The 17,990-nt window shown below is 59.0% G+C and overlaps 1 protein-coding gene across 1 annotated transcript in view; it reads left to right on the top strand.

Annotated features, from left to right (window-relative positions):
• The window catches only part of NPLOC4 (NPL4 homolog, ubiquitin recognition factor), a 58,270-nt gene extending 42,425 nt beyond the window's left edge, over nucleotides 1–15,845 (top strand). Inside the window, exons 13-17 of the mRNA XM_042965687.1 lie at nucleotides 6,506–6,577; nucleotides 10,065–10,160; nucleotides 11,217–11,333; nucleotides 12,887–12,989; nucleotides 14,982–15,845. Of these exons, the coding sequence (XP_042821621.1) occupies nucleotides 6,506–6,577; nucleotides 10,065–10,160; nucleotides 11,217–11,333; nucleotides 12,887–12,989; nucleotides 14,982–15,139 (546 nt within the window). The 3' untranslated portion in view covers nucleotides 15,140–15,845. The remainder of the gene's footprint in view (nucleotides 1–6,505; nucleotides 6,578–10,064; nucleotides 10,161–11,216; nucleotides 11,334–12,886; nucleotides 12,990–14,981) is intronic.
• The last annotated feature ends 2,145 nt before the right edge of the window (nucleotides 15,846–17,990 follow it).

Genomic DNA, 17,990 nt, shown 5'->3' with positions numbered 1-17,990 from the left:
CAGGCTCTGAGCTGTCAGCACAGAGCCCGACGTGGGGCTCGAACTCACGGACCGCGAGATCGTGACCTGAGCCGAAGTCGGCCGTCCAACCGACTGAGCCACCCAGGCGCCCCTAGAGCAGATTTTTTAAAGTTTATTTATTTTGAGAGCACACCTGCGCACACAGGGGAGGCGGAGAGAGAGGGAGAGAATCCCGAGCCGGCTCCACACTGTCAGTGCAGAGCCCAACACAGGGCTCGATCCCACGAACCCTGAAATTCTGACCTGAGCCGAAATCAAGAGTCAGATGCTTAACCCACTGAGCCCCCCAGGCGCCCCATCAGGTTTTTAAATGGGGCTCATAATGATAAGGGAGCACGTTATTGAATATGTGGCTGAATCAATGTATTTAACAACTGACATCTGCTTCCGTCGCTCCTGGATGCCGCTAGGGGTGCTGGTGCGCGTCGGTGCAGCTCTGGACAGGACGCCGGTGCCGGTGCCCCCATCGTCACCCCGGCCACGGGTAGGTGAGGGTGCGGCTTGGGAGAGTGCCGCGTTCCCTGGGGTTTCCCTGGGGGTGGATTTGCAGGCGTGGTGTTCGGATGGTGTTCGGGGCCGTTGCCTGGATGAGGTGGAGACCAGCGTCCAGGGCCAGCCGAGGCCTGGGCCCCCAGCACGGACAGCCGGGGCTGCCGTGCACCCTCGGGGCACAAGGGCACACCTGGAAGCCAGGCAGAGCTGCCTTGTCCGGAGGCGCCCGTGGGTCCAGAATGGGGGCGCCGTTGGCACCACGTGGCCGTCGGGGCCTGGCGCAGCTAGCGTGGGGAACGCGGGGCTGGTCAGCGCGGTTTAAAGAAGAGACCAGGGAGGAGCCAGGTCTGCTGGGAAGGCAGGCGGAGCGGTGGCTGGTGCTGCCGTGGGAAGCGGGGCCAAGACACGTGCTCGTTCAGGGTTTCGTGAACGTCAAAGAAATACCCCGCGTGCGTGTCCTGTGGGAAGAGGTGACGGGCGGGGAACAGAGGAGACCGCGGGCGGTGTCCTTGAGGCAGCGCAGCACGGTAGAGAATGTGTGGCGGCCCTGGGCTCCGGGGTGTTCGGAGACAGGACGGTACCGGCTGGGGGTGGACGGGGGCCCCGGGCTCCCGGACGGCGGGCCGCTGCTGGAGGGCTGGGACTGGGAGTCTCGGGGGACCAGTTTGCACACGGGAAGCCAGGCTTCGGCCGAGGGCGAGGCCACAGTAGTAGGTGGAGCTACTGGAAGCTCGCGGCGAGCATCCAGGCAGCGGGAGCCCCGAGGGGGTGCCGTCGGGCGGGCGCGCAGCTCCAAGGCGCACGCGCTCCAAGGGCACAGGTCTGTGTCTCACTTAACGTACAGGGACTTTACTAATGCAAAATCGGACGTGTGCTTCCGGGAAATCCGAAATTCTGGATGACGGGGAAGTAGGCGCCCGGCACCAGCCTTCACCTGTGCTTCCAGCACCCACCGTGCACGCGTGGGGGCAGGAGAGCCTAGGACGGCGTCGCCAGGGTCTGCAGCGTCTTCACTCAGGCCAGACCTCGACCCCCTGCCATGTGTCACACCTGGGTCCCGGGACGACAGCGGTGGGCGAGTCGCACCGGCGCCCTCCTCCCAGGCGGTCCGTGGGGCGACCGTGGGGGTGCCCCGGTGTGGCGTGGCAGGGCGCTCCGGAACTGAAGAGTGTGAGAGTTAGCCAGGTGGGGAGGGCCTCGTCCAGGGGCCACACGTCCTCAGGCCCTGATGCGTCTGGGGGCCGTGGCTCTGCGGTAGGTGGAGCGCGCTGGAGATGGTGACGCGGGTGGCGGGAAGACACGGGCAGAGGTGGCAGGTGGCTCTGGGACTTGCCCGCCGGAGGGGATGTGGAGGCGGGTGGATCTCGCGGCAGGCTACACGAGCACCACATGCCGGCTGCCGAGCTGGGAGAGGGCAGCGGGGGGGAGATGTGAGGTGGGCCCGCAATCCGCAAGGAGGCGCGCTAGGAGGGGAGGGAGCTCCCTGTTGTAGGTGGTCATTGTGGGCACAGGGCTGGGGAGCCCGATGAGGCTGGCGCTGTCACGCGGGGGCCGTGCGTCCACTGGCTGTGGCCTTTGGGTGTGGAGACTGGGTGCCAGGGCCCAGGGCTCTGCTGTCCTAGCAGGAAGGGACCCGGGCTGGAGCCAGGCCTCTGGTTGGGGTGGGTGGGAAGGCACTGGAGTCACGAACTTCGGCGAGTAGCACCGTGAGCACGGCCGGGGCTGTGTGTTCGAGGTCTGGCGTGGCCGGACCGCAAGGAAACCAAGCCAGCCATCTTTGGCGTCCTCCTCTCTGGAGGCCCTGGAAGGGGGAGAGGGGACAGGGAGGCAAAGAAGGGGCAGCTCTCCTGCAGGGAGCTGCCTTGGGGGCTCGGCCCGTGGAGCCCCTTTCTGTCTCCGCCATCGTTCGGGGGCCGCCCCAGTGCCTGGCGCTTACCCAGGAGTGCTCTCTGGGCCAGCCCTGCCTCACTCCTGCCACGTCCTCTGCGCTGGCGTCATTTGTCGAAGGATAGGTGTGTTTCGGGGGTTTTATGCATTCTCCCAAATCTCCGAGAAGGTGGCGCTGTCTGAGCCCGCGGGGCCGTGCTGTCGGGACCCCGCGCCGCACCCCTTCATCCTGAGAAGGTGTCTTCTGTTTCCTTGGGGAATTGCCTTGTGCTTTCTGCATTCGGTCGGCCGGTCTTTGTGATTAACCCGTCATGTGCTGACACACATGCCAGGGTGCCGTTTTCTTTATAGTTGCCATACAGAGAAGCTGCAATCGTTTCTGTTCAAAGAGTCTTTTTCGTTTTAATTTCTGCCCATTTCATTGTATTTGGGAAATAATTCTTTATCCCAAAACTACATACTTACTTATGTTTTCTCTTGGTGTTTTTATCGTTTAATTTTACATTGAGGTTCGTGATCCATTTATCCGTTATTTTTTGGTTTATTTATTGTAGTTCTCTTATACATCACATGTTTGTCAGGGTGGGACCCTTCACTCATTCAGCTGTTTGTTTGTTTGTTTGTTTGTTTACTTATTTATTGAGAGAGAGAGAGAGAGAGAGAGAGAGAGAGAGAGAGAGAGAGAGAATCCCAAGCAGCTTCCGTGCTGTCGGTGCAGAGCCTGGCTCAGGGCTCGATTTCATGAACCATGAGATCATGACCTGAGCAGAGATCAGGAATCAGGTGCTTAACCAACCGAGCCCCCCAGATGCCCCTCATTTAGCTTTTTTAAACAAATGGTGTTTTTTTTTTAATGTTTATTTTTTGAGAGAGTGAGCACGAATGGGGAAGGGGCAGAGAGAGATGGAGACACAGAATCTGAACCAGGCTCCAGGCTCTGAGCTGTCAGCACGGAGCCCGACACAAGGCTCGAACCCACGAACTGTGAGATCATGACTTCGGCCAGAGTCAGACGTCCAACCGACTTAGCCACCCAGGCACCCTTCCAAAATGTTTTAATTACAAGAGATTACATTTGCTACCAATGTTATTTAGGAAAACTTAGCAATTAATCAAGAAATTGCCAAAAAGAGAAGAGATTCTGAACAATATACTAGCATAATGTCCGGTCTCAGAAGAAGGATTTTGTGGTACCTGAAATCTCCAAGCTAGGCTTTCATTCGAATCCGCTGTCAGGACCAGGGTCTGTGGCCACAAGGTCCCCACGAGGGGAGGAGTAGGGTTGGAGTGCGCGACCTCACGGCGCCATCGCTTTGTTGAGCGGAGATCGCCAAGTTCTGATGCAGAGATGAATTCTGCTGTGGATGGACCGGGTCTCTGACCCCCTCCAACCCTCCCAGCCGTTAGATCTTGGGCAGGTTAACTCACCTTGGTACCCCTTCGTGTCCTCATCATGCGCTGGAGACCCCGGGGTTGTGTGCACGCGGTATCTAGCCTGGACTGTAGGCTACCAGCGCCTAATATATGTCGGCGACTGGCTGTGTCTTCATCTGACGGACACTCTGCAGGTGGTTATCAGCGAGACCGTTTCCTAGACGGTGATTCTTGGAGAAAGTTTGTTCTGAGATCTTGCCAGTTCTTTAAAGAGAAAAGCAAAATAGGAGTAAACTTAAAAAAAGGGGCGCCTGGGTGGCTCCGCCCGTTAAGGGTCTGACTCTTGATTTCGGCTCAGGTCATGATCTCTTGGTTCGTGCGTTCGGGTCCCACATCAGGCTGTGCGCTGACAGCACGGAGCCTGCCTGGGATTCTCTCTCCCTCTCTCTCTGTCCCTCTCCTGTTCGTGCTCTTCCTCTGTCTCTCAAAACCAAGTAAACTTTTAAAAATAAAATAAAGAGAAAAGCAATACATCAAGGATTTCATTCGCCTTTTCCAAAGCAAGATGGTGCCACCCGGTCAGTGGAGTTTGCCCTTTTCCTGGCACCAAGACAGAGATCCCCGGACTCTTCTGTGACGTCACCACTACGGTGCCGCGGTCTGTGCTCATGGTCGTTGCCGGTGGGGGGGCGCTGGGGACCTCGGCCCCCGCCTCTCCCGGAGGCTTGCTCCCCTCGGACGAGGAACCGCTGACGCTTTGACTGCTGACCCGGGAATTGAGAGGCCCTCCTCCCTCAGTCCGACATCTGCTGACGCCCATAAAAAGTAATTGCTTTTGAGATGCGGTAGAGGACTGGGGGCTGGCTGGCAAAGACATCAGCAGGGAGGCACGTGGGAGAGAGAGAAGTTACCTGTTTTCCCCCAGCCCCGGGGAACAGAGGGGGATGCAACACCTTTATTTTCTTGGGGAGCAGAAAGGTACAGTTGGGTAGTTAAATTTGAAAGAGAATAGCACGACACAGAAAAAGGAGAGAGGGGCATTTAACAAGAAAAATCCCTGGAGGGGGAGATTAAAGCGAACAGGTGCTGGAGGAATGTTTCTGCATATTAGAGCTTAATTAGATTTGAAGATGAATTCCAGATGGGCTAATTATAGATGAGTTGTTGCAGGTTCTTTCTTGTAGGGGCAAGCGCGTATTTTTGGAAATGGTGATTTAGTTTGATTGGGTTTGATTCCCACCTCCTACCATATCTCCTCCGTCGAGAAACCACCGCCTCTGGGGCCCCAGGACCCGCTCAGCAGTCTCCTGTCTCCAGCTGCCCCTGTGAAGCTGGCAGGGCCATGGAAAGCTGGGCCCAACCTGACTGCTGCACAGACGAGCCCAGGGTAGCCACCTGGCACGTGGCAGGACGAGTGACTCTTCCCCGAATCGGTAGGAAGTCACTCCGACTTCAAAGGAAGGCAGACAGACAAAGCGGTGTGCTGTTTTCGGGATTGTGTCCTTTGACGGGTGCTAATGCTCCCTGGATAGCTAGCTGGTTCAAGCTGTTTGGACCATTTTCTGGGAGAGCCGAGGGGCAGGTGCTGGTGGGCAGCTCTCTTACGTCGTGACTGGAAGGGAGGGAGGGAAAGCCTAGATAAACTGAGACGTATTGCAGATGAGAAATTTTAATTTCTAAAAAACAGGATCTGGGCCAAATGGGATCCCTGGTCTTGCCATTAGGGTGATAAGCCTGGTTCGACTTAGGAACCACCGACGTGGGTTGTCTGGAGAGAAGGTGCACACCTCTGACGTCCCCGGGAAGGTGCCCGTGTGCCGGGGTGGCCCTGCGTCATCCTGCAGGGGGAGCCCCTCCGGGGGACCTGCTTGGCTTCCCTTCAGGTTTGAGAGCTTTAATAAGTGTAAACTTTTATGTAAGGCCTCATAATTGGAAGTTATGGATATATAATTTATATAGGAGTCAGAGAATGATTTATATGATGTTAAGTGATGATTTAGATAGAAAATATGATCCCCTCTCACAGAATCTTTAATGAAAAGTGTTGGTTCTTATGAATTTATTTCTAGAGCTCTGTTTGAACTCAGCATGTTTGACATAAATCAGATATAATTGTCATTTTATGATTAATGAACATATGCTGGCCGTTTTTCCCCATAATTAAACTTTATGTTCTGTGCATCTGACAAAGCAGAACAAGTTTAGACTCTGACAGATTGGTGGCGGGGGTTTTCCATGTCTGCATATTTGTGCGTACGTGTGCTCATTTGCGTACGTATTTATTTTATTAATGTACCGGATGAAGTGGGGATTTCAGAGGAGGGTGTGAGGGGGGTCGTTGGGAGCTAGCACTCAGTCCCGGGGTTGGGGGGCGCTTGTGCGGGTCAGAGAGGTGCAGGTGGGGCCTGCGGGCAGGGGCCCGGGCCATGTGTCCTGCAAGGGGCAGCGAGTGCCGGGCCTGGTGTGTGTGTGTGGGGGGGGGGGGGGGGTTGCTGGAAAACGCTCTCCCGGTGGAGACACCCTGTTAAGCAAGAACACGGCTGCTCCTTCATGTTGTGGCCATCACAACAGAGGCCGATGCGGGACAAAAACATGCACATCTTCCTCTGCTTTTTACATACTCCACAAGAATTGTGACCATTGACCAGGTAAGACAAGCCTGTGAGAGGCCAGCCGTGTCACTGGTCAGCAAACCCTCGCTCACACCTCTCGCTTTTGTTTCCCGTTCCAGGACATAGACAAGTTTGGCAATGAGATCACCCAGCTGGCCCGGCCCCTTCCCGTGGAGTATCTGATCATAGACGTAAGTGTGCGTCGTCCACCCCCCCGGGCTGCTGGGTGGGGGCTGCGTGCAGTGGCGGCTGCGACGTGGACAGCCGCCCCTCTACCTGGCCCGGGACAGCCACACAGAAAGCATAGGAATCCCTGAGCTCCTGTCATCCCCGAAAAGCTGGTGACTTTACGGGGGTTTTCTTCCAGCTTGTTTTTTTACTTCCTTAAAAACAACTTAGGGTTTACCTCTCCCTGACAAAAATGCAACCCTGGACCGGCGACCTGGCCAGGCGGCCTCTGGAGATCAGCCAGCCAGCCCGGCGTGGCTCCGTGCTCGGCGTGCTCGGTGCTGTGCTGGTCACGGTGCGGCTGCCAGGCCGGGCTCGTGGTGGGCCGCCTCACCTGAGTCAGTCCCGGGGGCACGCGGCTGTGACTGTCCTCGGGTGAGTCGGCGGGTGCTCTCCTGGGCAGAGCTCCGGGAGCCAAGGAGGCAGCTGGCTCCACCATCCAGGCTCCGCTCCTTGCGGGAGGTGTGGCCCCCGGCCAGAGCGCCACAGAGGGCTCCAGTGCCCGAGGCATCTGCAGCAGCCGGCTCCGTCCCAAGGGGATGGGCAGCGGCTCGTTTCCTGACTGCTTCCGGCCAGGATCTCTTCGGCCGTGTTTGGACTCAGGAAGGGCACGTGATTCAGGCTGCAAAACATCATTGCATTTGGAGCAGCAGGTCCCCGTGAGCCAAGCCCACCGGTGCTCCATTCCAGTTGACGGCTCCCGAGAACATATTTATTACCTAGGCCGTAAAGGCATCTGTTTGTTAGACTACCTAGGGTGTAATTAAGATGAAAACAGATTGACGGAACATACACTTAGGAGGGGTCGGCATGATTTAAAGCCAGCTTTCTGAGGTCTCCCCTCCCCGTGGCCTCCCCACCCCTTTCCTTTTAGAAAAGAACCGAGTTCTTGCTTAGTGTGCTGTGTCAGTGAGCTTGGTTGTAAGGGAACGTTGCGCCCTGGGACACCTGAGCTCTCTGTTCTTGTGGAGGGAGGCTGGAACAGTCCCTTGAGAGCAGGTGTCCAGACCAGACGGCCATCTCCAGCCCCACGCCCGACCAGGCTTGTCTGATGTCCCCAAACCTCGTGACCGGGCCACTGAGGTCACGCAAGACGAGGGATGGGCCTCGGTACCCGGAATGCCGTGGATGTGCTGTGGAGGCTGCCGGGCATTGGCCAGATGACCTGAAACTGGCTGGGTGGGGGGCACCGAAACAGGAGACGAGGTGCTGGGCTCACTGCACCCCTCTCCGGTGTCTGAGATATTCACAAACCGCCCAGGGCACTTTGGTTCGGCCGGGCTCTAAGGGGAGGTTACAAGTCTAGCACAGACATCTCTTAATTCCACATCCGTGGCCTGGGAGGTGCCCTGTTGTGCTGGTCCACCACTGTCTCTGCCTCCCGAAGGGGGAGCACTGCACAGTCCACAGACCTTTGTCTCTGGCAGCAAGGACAGAGGCTGAGACTAATAATGCAGGCTTGCGTGTCTGAACCTTGGTGACTGTAGGCGCTCTGGGCTGTCTTTGTCTTGCAGAGGGACAGAGTGAGGCCTAGGATCTGTCCGCAGCTGACAGGCCACACAGCCAGTACGTGGCCCCGGGGCTGGAGTCCACACGGCTACATGCTCTCATCAGTAAAAGATGAGTGGGCTGGGTGCCAGCCTGGCTCAGTCGGTAGAGGGTGTGGCTCTTAACCTTAGGGTTGTGAGTTTAAGCCTCACATTGGGTGCTGAAATTACGTAAAAATAACATCTTTAAGTGGGGCGCCTGGGTGGCTCAGTCGGTTAAGCATCCAACTTCGGTTTAGGTCATGATGTCGAGGTTCGTCAGTTCGAGCCCCGCGTCGGGCTCGCTGCTGTCAGCACAGAGCTGACTTCAGATCCCTCATCCCCCTCTCTCTCTCTGCCCCTCACCTGCTTTCATGCATGTCCTCTCTGTCTCAAAAATAAACAAAAATAAAAGTAAAAATCGACAAATTGTTCAGTTGGGGTGCCTGGGCAGCTCACTCGGTTGAGCATCTGACTCTGGATTTTGACTCACGTCACAGTTGCATGGTCGTGAGATGGAACCCCACAACGAGGAGTGGAGCCTGCTTGGGTCTCTCTCTCCCTCTCTCTCTCTCTCTCTCTCCCCCTCTCTCCCTCTCTCCCTCTCTCCCTCTCTCCCTCTCTCCCTCTCTCCCTCTCTCCCTCTCTCCCTCTCTCCCTCTCCCCCTCTCCCCCTCTCCCCCTCTCCCCCTCTCCCTCTCCCTCTCCCTCCCTCTCCCTCCCTCTCCCTCCCTCTCCCTCCCTCTCCCTCCCTCTCCCTCCCTCTCCCTCCCTCTCCCTCCCTCTCCCTCCCTCTCCCTCTCTCTCCCTCTCCCTGTCTCTCCCTGTCTCTCCCTCCCTCTCCCTCTCTCTCCCTCTCTCTCCCTGTCTCTCCCTCTCTCTCCCTCTCCCTCCCTCTCTCTCCTTTCTCTGCCCCTCCCCTGCTGGCTCGCACTCTTTCTTTCCTAAAATAAATTCATAAACTTTAAACAATTGTTTTAAAAAGTAAAAAAATCTTCAAGACCATCAGGGCTCTGGTCTCAGATGCTGCTGCCGGCTCGGCTTGTCCTTGAGCCTGCTGGCACAGTCACAGCACATCCCGGGCCAGCCCCAGACAGCCCGCTGCCTTCGCCGATGCAGAAAGCAGACCAGAACAACACTTTCATTCCCGAGAAATAGTCCCGAAGGAACCAGAATAGCTGCTCTAAATCTGGACGACGTGTAATCCGCTGCCGCTGGTGTCGCGTTGCAGAGGAAAAGCTGCGTCAACCAAAATGTGGCACTTTGGGGCGGGGGAGCATCTGCCCGGAGGAATGAAAACGGTATTTGTATCGGTTATTGCACATTTACCACTGTCCTGTAGTTTCCGTCGACTGTGTGCCGGATTTAAAATGCTCTCTGTTGCTAGTAAAGCACGTCTGAGCCAAATGAAGAGTTTAGGTTCCCCCCCGGACACACATTCTTGACTCCAGCCCGTCTGATGGGGAGCGGGATCGCCGTGCGCCGCGCCTCGGGGCTGAGCAGCGGCTCCCTCGCGGCCTGGACGTGTCCTGGCCCCGTGCAGTGGTGCCGCGGGCTCTCTGGAGGTCACTGCGCCTCTCAGACCGTCGCGGGCTGCCCCTGAGAGTCCTCCCAGCCGCGTCCGTGGCGCTCCCACGGCGCACCCTCTGGCTTATCGTCGGCTTACAGAAACTGCCCGCAAATGGCACGGTCCTAGAAATCGTCAAAAACGATTCTTCGGTTTGCTTCCCAGAGTCCTGAGCATCAGGGGTCTCACTTAGGCGTGTCGTTAGCGGGTAACCGCTGCGTCCAGCGTGGAGCAGTCGGGCCTCCGCGGCCGTGAGGGACTCGGAGCTCGGGGAGGGCGTCGCTGCTCGTGGCACCTGAGGGCCGCCCTCGCCCGTTGGCACACAAGTGACGGTGGGTTTGTGTTTTTGTTCATTAGATCACAACAACTTTCCCCAAGGATCCAGTTTATACTTTTTCTATTTCGCAAAATCCGTTTCCTATTGAGAACCGGGACGTGTTGGGTGAGACACAGGTAAGCTCTTTTCTTTACAAACATAATTTAAAGTAACTGCCGCTTGTTTATCTGGTGTCAGTGTCGTTTTCCCAGAAAGTACCAAGCTTTTACACTCTCCCGATTGATTCTTATGGCAGAACCACCAGCTGGGACTTTTTTCGAGACGCTGTTGGTCACCGTGACACCCTCTCTGGAGTGGGGTTGATGAATCCCCACAGAGGCACATCCTCGGAGGCCCCAGGCCTGTGGATCTGCCGGAAGAGCCGTGGTCGGCTGACTTCTTTTTTTCCCCAGATCTATTCACCACTTGTGTCCTCTCCCAACAACTTTTGTGTCATTTGTTTGTTGACCAGCGTCCCGTCTTTGTGGAGATGTCTCTCTTTGCTCTGTCATCCTGCCGCGTGGACCTCGGGCGGCCCGGCCGCCTGGGCTTCCCGCCACGTCCTGCGCGGCGGCCCCTCCTCTGAGGCACGGCGGAGGCCGTGCGGAATTGCTGAAGCTGCCTCGTGCTGCCACACGGATGGTCCGGGACACGTTTGTTCCTAGGTGCATCTGTCTGTGCGGGGACCCGGGCCGCTTGTAGCGGTGCAGAGCCACTTACCGGGTGGCTCTCTTGAACGTCCTGTTTTGAGTTTTGCCGAAGGCGCGGCGTCTCATAATCCCCCCAGCTCGCACACATAGTTACTCCTCATCGCAGTCACGCTGCCCCAGTCAACAGCGCGGCTGCACAGGGAGCACAGACCAGTCGTCTCGCCCCGAAGTGGGCCCTTCCCGCAGCCCACTCCACTTGGACGTGTCTTTTTTTGAACGCGTCTCCCAGCTGGGTCATCTTTATAAACGTGTTCCCTTGCACGTCCCTCGATGCGTCCCGTGTGCCGAGGGCCACAGCCTGTGCCGCGGCCACGTGCGTCCCTATGCCTGGGTCCCCGTCGGTGGCCGTAGAACGAGATGGGAGAGGTGTGTGTCCGCACCCTGCATTCGGCCGTGGCCCAGGCGGAGACGGACAGCTGTCTGGGCCGTGGGGTGGCCACAGCATGCTCCCGTTCACTGCGTCCTTCTGCCTCACCACTCTAGGACTTCCACAGTCTGGCCACCTACCTGTCCCAGAATACTTCCTCCGTGTTCCTGGACACCATCTCGGATTTCCATCTCCTGCTCTTTCTGGTCACCAATGAAGTCATGCCTCTGCAGGTACGGGCCCGGCCTGCGTGTGCGCGCCCGCCGAGCACCTGGCTTTGTAGTCCTCGGGCGGGATTGGCTATATAAAGAGACGCTGCTTTTCCTCTCAAGCCAGAGCGTGGCTGGGAAGCCGGGTCGCAGTCCCCCTTACGTCCTCCGGGCGGTGGCTTTTCACAAGGGGCTTGCCGGTAGAATGATGGATTTGACACGAAGCATTTGCACTGAAACAACTTGTTTTAAGTGTCTGCCCCTCCCCCCCCCCGTGATGGAGGACAGCTTCGTTTGTTATAATCCCGTGGGAAGCAGACAATAGCGAGCTCCGTGTCCTCTAGCGTGGAGCTTTAGAGATCAACCATTTACATAATTTCTGTCCTAACGGTTTTGGAATCCTAGCCTCTGCTTCTTACTGATCTCTCGCCTCCTCCTGAATCAGCTTTGGTTTTATCACCTAGGCCCAGAAGGTTGGCCAGCGTCCAGACCCTGAGTGCACAGCTGCATAGTTGGCATTTTTAAGGCATGCCGTCAGGGAGAAGAGGGCGTCTGTCACCGACACTGGCTGCCATCTGAGCATTGCGGGGGTAGGGGGCGGTAGGCGGTGGTCAGTGGGTCCAGCCAGGAGGCCCCTACTTATCTTGTGCCTTCTTTCTGTCGGAGACCCAAGGAAACACCAGAGAGAGGGGGACGAATTCTTTCTGAGCCACTGACTCAACACATTCCCTGCAGGTGACAGAGAGGAGAGGAGATGCCCCTCCCTCCCCACTGTTCTCCTATGTCAGGTGGCCTATAGCCGTTCTCGGGTCCTGCTGGGCTTATCTTGTGTCTGTATTTTGTCCCCGAACTGCCCACTTCTGGTGTTTGATGTCAGGCGCCCCGAGACTCCCCACTGGCTTTCTTTGCCTGCCTTGTTAAACCCAGAGAGCGGCCCCCCCGGCCCCAAGTGTAGCCGCTGCCGGTCCGGTTGGACAGGTGACGAAAGCCTGGGCTCTTCACACCCCGGCCTCCTCGCCAGTAAACACGTACTGTTTGGCGGTCACCTGCTGGAAAACATTTTTCCGGGGAGCTCCTGAGAGCCCCCAAAGCTCTCCTATAGATTCTCAATGTATAAACTATTTTAATTCTCTGCACGTTGACCCTGGGGGCCTGGGATCTAGAGAGCATTTTTACAGACTTGGTTGAGAAGGTAGAGAGCCTCCAGGGAGAAGCGTGAGGGTGGAGGGTGGACCCCACGGCCACAGGCGCCTGTCTGTGCATCCGAGCCCTCAGGGTAAGGAATGTGAGCTTCAGTGTCCGGTGGCTGAGAGCGCTGGTTGGCTTAGGACAGAGAGCAGCACGTTAGGGCTATTTGGGAAGAACTTAAATTTTGGCACTAAAATTCAGCACGTAGATGTATAGACCTAGGTGTGTGGTATTCTGTTTCATGGTGACGGCCTGGGAGGTTCTTTACATTCCCTTTGAAGAGTGTCTTGAGGTTTCCCAGCATACGGTTAATAGGAAGCAGCCTATTAAGCGGAGTGTGCCCACCATAGGCAAAGCCGGTTGGAGCCTTCGGTTTTGGGTTCTTGCAGGACAGCATCAGCTTGTTGCTGGAGGCTGTGAGGACCAGAAATGAGGAGCTCGCACAGACGTGGAAGAAATCCGAACAGTGGGCCACCATCGAGCAGCTCTGCAGTAAGTGTCCTCCCTTTCCTCAGTCCCGAGGGTCCTGCTCTCATACTCCTAGCGCTAGAGCCCAGGCGAAGCTGCTTATGTCCTGGGAGCCGGACCCCCCGGTGCGCCCCGACGGGTGTCCCGGGCCATCACACGAGCACAGACCTTCTCGTTGCCGTAACGTGCGTGCTGTAAAGGTCACCCGGATCGTTGGGATACAGTTCCGTGCACGCACCCACATGTACATGGGGGATCTGCTAAGCGTCCAGCGTCTTAGGAGCGATTCAAAAGCCCTTATTTTAGACGCACGGAAACCTCACATTCACGTAAGTGCCGAAAGGCCAGAACCCTTTGGCATCAGCCTTTTCTTTTTCCCCTCCTTTCTGCTGGTCCTCCGAACCTTCTCGACGGATAAGGAGGGAAAGTGTTCCGAAGAGAATGTGGGGATCTGTGTCTCGGAACCTGAGTCGGCACGCTGCCCCGGGAGGGCCTTCCGTCTGTGGTTCCTTCCGGGCAGGTGCTACGCTGTGGCCGAGCCGTCCGGCCGAGCACTGAGAGTGGTGGCCGCGGTGCAGCCCTTCGCCCTGTGGCTTTGAGCAGCTCTGGAACGCCCTCCTCACACGGCTTGGCAAATACACATAGGGGGTGTCTGCGGCGTTGGCTCGGTGCAGCGGGTACATCTTAGAGCCAGTGGAGTCTCCGCTGTGAGGGCACCCAGGTGGAGAGCTCTTGTTCTCTCTCGACGCTAAGGTCCCCGGGGGGTCGGGGGCCCGAAGGGCCTCGTACTTGTTGCGCTGCGCTGCTCGTCAGGCTTTTGCCTAGACGATTCTGACGGGCCAGTGACGCGGCCGGCTCCGCGTGCCTTTACTCTTGCCCTGGCGTTCTGAAACACGGCTCGCGTATTCTGAGGCAGAGGACAAGGTCTTCCCGCCAAATTCCCCAAAACGCAGGCCTGCAGCCTCGTGTCCTCGGGAGGACGGCGGTCTGGTGCCAGCCAGCGGCGCTCAGCCCCTGGTGTAAGTCTCTGGTCCCCGCGGCCCCCACGCCGGCACCATTCCGTTCGAATCCTTCACACGGGAATGTGGATGGCAACAGCTTGAATATTCCGGGGCCCTCGGCGTCAGCCCAGGAATGCCCAGAGGGACTGGGCACGGGGTTGACCAGCACAGCACGGGGAACGGTCAGGGACGTTGTGATAACGTGGGGGGAGCACTGGGCAGCGCACAGGACCGGCGAGCCACCGTGTTGGGCACCCAAACTAATAGAAAGTTGTACGTCACCCATCCTCGAATTTAAAAAAACAACAACCGGGCGAGACATTTCACAGAAAGAGGTAACGGCGACGGTCACCATCGTTAGTCGTCAGGGAAACGCGAAGTGCAATAAACAAGAGACCGCTACCCATTCGGCAGAGTGGCTGAGACGAGAAACTGGCAGTGTTACGTGCTCGCGGGTTCGCCCACGCTGGTGAGGACGGGAGAGCCGTCTGGCCGCGTTTTGTAAACGGTCACTCCCTCTGGGATCCGGCGAGCCTGCTCCTGGGTTTTCACCCGAGACGTGAAAACACGGGCCCACGCGGAGGTGCGTGCAAGCATGTTGACGGCAGCTTTGTTGGTAATGGCTCAGAACTGTCAACGACCCAGATGGCCATCGCCAGGGAAGTGGGTAGCCAGCACCGGTGTTCTCACAAAGAGCCCACACGCAGCAGGAGGAAGGAGGGCGCCACGGACACGGCACACAAGGAGGGTGGCGGTGGGGTAGAGTTGGTCACGGGTGACGGCTTCGGGTTCTGAGGGCAACGGTGTCATGTATTTAGTGGGGTCCTGTGTGCGAGCAGGGGACTCGCAGCGGGGGTCCTGGCACCCAGGCCGTCCCTACCTGTAGTGCTTTCTTTGCGAGCCCCCATTTGCTCTGGGGGCGGTGCAGGAGAGCTCTGGGGCGGGTGGGGCGTCCCGCCGCGCCCCACCCGCTACCGACGAACCACGACGAGTGGCCGTTTCTCTCCCCCCACAGGCACGGTCGGAGTGCAGCTTCCAGGCCTCCAGGAGTATGGAGCCGTGGGCGGCTCCACGCACGCTGCCACGGCCGCCATGTGGGCCTGTCAGCACTGCACCTTCATGAACCAGCCGGGCACCGGCCACTGCGAGATGTGTAGCCTCCCTAGGACCTAGGGCCCCCAGCCCCTGCTGGCAGGACTCGGCCCACCGCAGCGTCTCTCTGCAGCCGGGATCATTGCAACTGTCGCCCCGCGGTGGGCAGCCCTGAAGGGCGGGGCAGGGGGGCTGCACTGGGGTCTCCGACCCACGAAGCTTCTCAGCACCAGGCTTCCGTGGAGGGAGAGCCAGCCTGGCGCTCTGCGGGCTGGCAGCAGCCTCCTAGCGGAGCGGCACGGTGGTCTCCCCCCCCCCCCCCCCCCCAGACGCCCCGCGCCGGCCTCCGAGGTGATGGAAGGCCCCTGGCGCCTTGGAATCGTCACCTGGGGTTGGGAGGGACGCCGAGGCCTTACTGCCACCATCCAGCTTTCTCTTCCCTTCCCTTTGGATGCTTTTTGTTCTTGCCCCTCCCGTGGTTCCGGTTGGGGGTTTTTGGTGGCCACCGTACCTGTCGCTCTGGGCAGACCCTGCCCGTGAGGCCTCTTCCTCCCCTGCCAGCAGCCGCCGTCTGGCGGAACGTGAGCAGGACCGGGCTCGCCGACCCACCGTTTGCTTGATCTGCGGCTTAGTTTGCTGCCCACCCTTCTCGCTCTCACCAGACATCCAGGTGGGGCTTTTTAAAGTCTGCGTTGGTTGTAATAACAGTTATCAGTAATTTCTGCCCGGAAGACTTTTATTTATTTCTTTTTAAGGTAAAAACAACATAAAAGGGGAGTGAGAGAGACTAGTTTCCACTTCCTGCCCTCCCATACCGAGTCCCTGGGAGCGGGCACAGGGTGGGCACAGGGTGGGCGAGGGTGGACGGGAACCCACAGTCAGTTCTTGGAAGTAAACCTCAGTGCCTGAGACTCTTCTGCCAAGCCACACAGCCGCCACAGCTGCGGACTCGGTGGACCAGCAGGAGGGCGGCGGTGGCTCCGCCGAGGATCGCCTCCCCCCACCCCACCCCGAGGCCTCGGACCAGGCCTGCGTGGGGCGAGCTGGGTTGTCCAGGACCCGCTTTGCCCTGTACACCGTTTCCTCCCACTGCCCTGCCAGCCCCCAGCCGCCTGCGTGGCGTGTGGCCGTTGCGGCAGGCCTGCGTGAGAGAGCAGGGGCCGGCCTGTAGGGAGGGCCGCTGCCAGGGGTCGAGGTCAGACCTTGCACGTGTGCTCTGGGGTCCCCGGGGACTTGTGGGCGGCACCCTGATGCCTCTTTGCCTTAATGCCGGCCACGTCTCTTCGCTGCACGATGCCCACGAGAGGCCGGCCCGGACGCAGACCGTGCTGAGGACTTCATGTCTCTGCCCCGGGGGTGGGAGGCGGGCCTGTGTGACCCTCCCTTGCCCGTGGCACTGTGGACAGAGAGCCCCGTTCTCTGAGTGTTGGCTGCTTTTGTGGCAAGGGCTGTGCCCGGAACCTCCGAGTCCGCCGGGCGTGGGGCACACGAGACTTGTCTGCTCTCCAGGCCAGGGGCCAGTTGGGGTGGGTCTGGCCTCAGAGCCATCGGTTGGGGGTGGGGGTGGCGGGAGAGGTGCGGAGCGGCCGGCCTGAACCACAGAGTCCCCGCCAGCGTGGCCCCCGTGTCGTCTGGCCGCTGCGATCCGACGCGAGGCTGCGGGGGACCCCGTGCTCAGCCTGTGTGTCTCCCGGGCCCGCCCCTGCCGGTTCTCCTGGTGTCGCCTTCACCCACCTGCTGCTTTCTGTCTCTCTTCAGCCAATAGTCTCCTCACTCTGAAGTTCTGGCAGCTGCAGAACTCGTTTCCTTCTGTCTCTGAGCCGAAGGAAAAGTGTTGTGACTTCCCTGCTTCTGGTTTCAAGTCACTCTTTGTTCAGTAACGCACTTTACTTCATCGTCCAAATAGATAGACTCAGCTCAGCATGCGGGTGGGGGGGGGGCGCCCTGCCAGAGGCCTTGGCCGTGGGCAGTGCAGCCACCTCCTCTTGCCCCGGGGAGGGTCCCCCAGCCCCGCCTGCATCCTCCTTGCCCTCGTGCGCGCACACCCTCTCTCGTCACCAGGCGAGGGGCGACCGCGTGCTCCCCCGCCCAGGTGCACACAGCTGGCCGCCCCGGCCTCCTCTGACCGGTCCGCTTCTGGTGCTCACGCTCCAGCTCCGCTTGGGGCTTCCAGGCGGGCGTCAGTTGGGTTCGCGTTAGCGTTACCTGGACTCCGGCCCTGCCGGGAAACTAATAAAACGCCTGAAGCGACTCGTGGGCTCCCCGTTTGTCACCCCGGGCCCCGGGGCCTCTCCCTGCGCGCCGAGCTTCTGTCTGCAGGTTGTGTCGGAGTCTGCTTCCTGTCGTGTGACTTCGCTTTTCTCTGCTCGTCACTGTCCTCGTATGGAGCCCTCTCCCCTGCCCGGGCTCCCCGGCACTGACTTGCGACGGGTCATCCGGTGGAAGAGGAGAGCGTGGCCTCCCTCGGGCGCTTCCCTGCCTGTCAGCCACGTGGCTGCTCCCAGGTCTCCCTGTCTGGGGACAGCTGCTGGTGTCGGGCAGCAGGTGAAGGACGCAGTCTGGAAGCCCCTCCACTGCGCAGGTGTAGGGGTGTCAAGCCGGGAGGCGACAGGCTGCCTGTCCTGAATCGTCGCGTGACGGCGGCCAGGAGGCACTCCCTCTTGGGGTTCAGGTGCCCGCCTTCACACGCACACCTTTCTGCACCACCCGGTCCTTGGGCCACATGACTCATTGCTCCCTGGACAAGTATATAGAAAACGGCACCTGCTGACGTCGGGGGCCCTAGGTGCCTCTGGGCCTGGCCGCTCCGAGCAGCGTGCGGTTCACACTACCAGCCACGGCCTCCGAGTTGGGGTCACTGCCATACCCGGCCCTTGGGGCGCCTCAGAATGCTGGACTTGCTGGATCTGAGGGGAGCCACCCCCACCTCAGG

Source organism: Panthera tigris, chromosome E1 (genome assembly GCF_018350195.1).
Source record: "Panthera tigris isolate Pti1 chromosome E1, P.tigris_Pti1_mat1.1, whole genome shotgun sequence".
Lineage (NCBI taxonomy): Eukaryota > Metazoa > Chordata > Mammalia > Carnivora > Felidae > Panthera > Panthera tigris.
The sequence above is the reverse complement of the archived record's forward strand: the minus strand, read 5'-3'. Positions and strand labels throughout refer to the sequence as shown.